Source organism: Arachis hypogaea, chromosome 10 (genome assembly GCF_003086295.3).
Source record: "Arachis hypogaea cultivar Tifrunner chromosome 10, arahy.Tifrunner.gnm2.J5K5, whole genome shotgun sequence".
In the NCBI taxonomy this organism is placed as follows: Eukaryota; Viridiplantae; Streptophyta; class Magnoliopsida; order Fabales; family Fabaceae; genus Arachis; species Arachis hypogaea.
In genome coordinates, this window is record NC_092045.1 from 3181802 (window position 1) to 3186340 (window position 4539).

The window sequence follows — 4539 nt, forward strand, 5'->3', positions numbered from 1 at the left end:
GGGGAACCTAAAGCCTAAAGCAATGGGCTGGGATCTTTAGTGGAACTCAAATCCAATAAGACTATAAGAGGATATTTTTTTGGGAAAAAGTTGAAGACGCTAGTATATTTACTATTTGTACTCATGAAAAATAGTTTTTACAATTAAAATTATTAAAATTCTAAAAAATTAAATAAAATTTTTAAATTACTCTTCTCTTCACTACTACTACTATCATTTTCTCTTTCAATATTCTGTTAGGGTAAATTTTGCAGGCTCCGTTGGTGCAACTAGCTCTCCCCACAGGTGGAGTATCGGACTTTCACCTTCGAAGAAGACGACACCATAATCAGATCTCACGCTCGGTTCGGCAACAAGTGGGTCATCATAGTCTGACTCCTTTTCGGTAGAACCGACAATGCCATTAAGAACCACTGGAACTCCACCCTCAAATGCAAGTGCGCTTCCATGGACCCCATCAACGATTTTCACTTCACGCAGCCACTCAAACGTTCCGTTAGTGCCGGCGCCGCCATACTCGTGTCAATGGTGGTGGTGAGGTACTCGTTGCCGATGGTGATGGCGACGACGGAGATGACGGACAGGAAAGGGAGGATGCGGATGGAGAGCCAGGAGTGTGCAGTAGAGATGTCGGAGTTGATGTTGGCGACGCGGAAGTTCTCAAGGGAGACAATGAAATCAATGGCGGTGTTGGAGAAAGCTTGGAGGATTCAGGGTTAGAGTCATAGATCTTAACTTTGTTGATGAGTGTTTTCGATTAACCCTTAAAAAGTCGTAGCCTTTGAATGTGTGTGCAGAGAAAACCCAATCCATTCAGGTGGTGAAGTTAACGGCAATGATGGCTGATGGTGATGGTGGTGGTGGTGCTGTTGAGTCGCAATCGACACCAATGGGGCAGTGTGCGGTTGAAAGGGTTAGGGTGACGGTTGAGGAGGAGGGTGAGACGGCGGTATTGAGCGGTAATGTGGTTGATGTTGGGATTGGGTTGCTGAGAACATTAAGAGAGAAAGGAGGGGGGAGGAGATGATAGTGGTAGTGGTGGAGAGAAGGGTAGTTTAGGAATTTTATTTAATTTTTTAGGGTTTAGATAATTTTGCTTGTAAAAACCATTTTTTATGGGTACAAAATGGTAATTTTCGTTTTTTATGGGGTGATATGTTAGTGTTTTTAACTTTTATGGGTAGAAATAGTAGTTTACTCAATATTATATTTGGGATAATTTTTTCACAAATCAACTCAAAAGTTATATGGTTTCGAACAACACACAACTTAAATTCATGAAAATTAAAAATCAAATCATTATTTAAAATTTTTAGGTAGCATTTATTTTGAGGTAATGAGACTTAATATTATATTTGTTGGTCCAGAGACTAATACTAAAATTCGATACCTTCAAAAAGTGAGAACACGAGACTGAAATTTTTGGAAATGAAGACCGAAACTTTAATAACATTTTATACCTAAAATACTTCAATCTCAATTAACTAATTCTAATTTTATCCTTTGTACAAATTAAATTAGAGTTTCATTTTTATTTCCATCTTTATCTTTCACTCTATACTAAACATAATACCGAAACATATTTCAATCTTTGTCTCTCACCTGCCAAACGCTATCTTAATGTTTTCAATGCATTTAAAATTTTCAAAAGTTATTATTCCTTATCTTCTTAAAATCTTAATCATTAGTTAATTCCGAAACAATTTATGCAAAATGCGGTATGATACGATTGTATTATATTTTTTTGAAAAACAATAAATAGAATTTTTCTTGATGCAGTCCTTAGTCCTTTCAGTTTCTGAGAGCACATATTCCAGAAAGCCTTGAACTTTAGGGATGGGATGACATAGAGGGACCATAATTTAGCCAAATCATGGGGAATCATTTTCATATTATCGTATAAATGATACATAGAAAAAGTGATAACTTTCCCCTTCCATTTATGTAAAATTACCATACTGAACGATGCTTGACTTCGTTGCAATCAAACAATCGATAAAAGCATATAGTACAAAAAAAATAACGTTCAGAACTTTCCAAAAACAACCGCGCTAATAAATTAATCATGTGAATAAACTTTCCTAAACCCATCAACTAATGTTAAGACGTTAAAAGAAAAATAAGAAAAGAAGTTAGACATGAAAATGTGAATGACTGACCAAAAACGGCAAGTAGTAGTCGTGAAATTTGTGATCACTAATTAAGAAACTTACCCTAAAAATTATTCATGTGTTTATAGGTAAAACGTAACATAATCACATTCTTCTATAGGTTACCAAGTACTAACCAAAAACAATGAACAAACTTAACGTCATTTGCTCCTCAAATCAATGTCTCGATTTGCTCCATAAAAGGGAAAGCAATTAAGTAGATAGATTCCATGAATTAAAACCTAAAAATCAGTACGGACCGACGGGGTTGATAGTTGATACATCATACATTGATTAAGATCATGGATTTGTAAAGTCTTAAAAAGCATAGCAACTTTTTAGGTTGAGATTTGTAGGTTTTCCGTGTAATATATACATTGTAAAGGACCACACCACCCTTCTTGACCTTTCCCCACTCTATTATTCTATGCCTTCTTTTAACGCCAAAAAACACTTATAAACCCCCACAATAACCCATCTTCTACTGTGCCCCTTTTCAACTCAATTGAATTTTTGTAAACTTCTTTCCTTTTTTTTTTTTTCTCTTTTCTCATCATTCAAAGTTTCATCATCTGCTTTTCTCTGCTAATGGCTTGTCGGCAATGATGAAAGTGGATTACTTTTGGAATTGAAGTTAGTTTCAGCCATGGCTCTTGATCAAATTATTAACTTGTTATGCAATGAAACTGTCTCTTTTTTCTCTGTTTTCTCTTCTGATCCTCTGTTTCATTGCATTGTCATCTTCTACACCTTGATTTTGCTATATTTGCCTCATCAATATTGGAGAATAGTTTTCTCACCTGTTCTGATTCTCACCGGCGTTCTATTACTCTTCATTCTCCGTCTCGGTGTAATTCAGAGAAGTGAAGAATTTCAGAAGGAAAGGAGCCATGTTGAAGAAGTTGAAGAACAAGAATCCATTGCTGAAGAAGAAAACAGGGGAAACAGAGAAGAGAATCAGGGGAAGCCAATTGAGCTTGTTGAAACGAATTCCAACGACCGGATCAAGAGAAATTCTGAAATTGAGTCCAAATCTGACGTGGGTTTCGAATCAAAGTCGTATTTTGAGGAGTCTTTCATGGAATGGAATGTGAAAGCGCCATTGGAGGTTATATATGAAGAGTACGAAGGTGAAGAAGCAGAGCATCATCCCAATGAAAAACAAGACGACACAACTATCTTCAGGTACCCTTCTTTGTCGCGTTATTATCCTGAGTCTGACTCGGACAGCTCGTCGGAGAATGGTTTTCCGGCGACCGGGAATTGGGACTCGCCGGAGAATATGAGCTTCACTTGGGATGAAGAAGACAGAGAAGGACTAATTGAGATAGCTCTTGATGGTAGTGGTAAGAAGTGTGGATTGGAGTTTAACTTTGAGGAAGAGAATTTGATTGAGATTGATATTTCTCCGACTCGGCAAAGAGAATTTTCCGATGAGGACAGGCACTTCTCCGGTGAGATTAGTTGCAACTAGTGTGATATTTCATTGAAGATTAACATAGTGTGAGTGGATATTGTCACCATTAAAATGGTGTCATATATATGCTTTGTATTGAGAGTGGAGTTGCCACTCCTTAACATAGTAGATTGATTATCTTGTGTTTTTTGTGAACGTGGTTCATCTTGTGTTTAAGGGAAAATTTTAAACATACGAAGACTAATCATAATCACTAATGTTAAAAATTAATGTGTCAAATAGTATGAAACCAATTTGGTGCATTAAGCAATTTTAGATCCAAATCTAAATTTTGAAGTGGTAGTTTGGATCTAAATGAACTTTAATCACGTAGCGTGAAACTTGAATGGGTTACACTTGATTGATTCAAACATGACACCAAGTCCCACTCAACAAAGTGATTAGCACTTGCATGTTCCTCTAGACAGAAGAAAAGTTAAATGGACATGGTAGTGAAAGTGACAAGTGACAACACATACTAAGAGTAACAGAGCGTTATGGATGTTTGGTTAATCCACAAAAATGGGTTATTACTTATTCTCCATATTTTCTTTTTCTCTATCTTTCCTTTTTTGTTTCTCACCCTCTCTTTTATTTTCTTTCTTTCTTTCTTTCTTTCTTCCTGTCACTGTCCCCAAAATGTGAGTCAAAGAAAGGTACGTCGCACCATGAAAAGATTACAAATTAAAATTTAGACTTAGCTAGCTTGTTAACGCATAATCAAATATCATATCCCTTTTTTCTTTTATCTTTTATTTAACGCGTCATGCACGTAGAATTAGTTGATACATAGTTGGAGAGATACCTATTCTTTTCTTCAAGACATTGGAACGTGCGTGCGTAGAGCGTAGTTCACTCTCCCATATAAAGCAACCCCGGTAGCTTAATGTGTTAGATGGTTCCTCTTCCCAAGTTTCCATGTTAAAGCAGAGT

General features: G+C 36.5%; 1 protein-coding gene across 1 annotated transcript; it reads left to right on the top strand.

Annotated features, from left to right (window-relative positions):
• The first annotated feature begins 2553 nt into the window (after window positions 1-2553).
• LOC112714666 (uncharacterized) lies at window positions 2554-3799 on the top strand. The gene has a single exon (XM_025766306.3). The coding sequence runs from the start codon at window positions 2797-2799 to the stop codon at window positions 3622-3624; it is 828 nt and encodes a 275-aa protein (XP_025622091.1). The 5' UTR covers window positions 2554-2796; the 3' UTR covers window positions 3625-3799.
• Window positions 3800-4539: the final 740 nt, after the last annotated feature.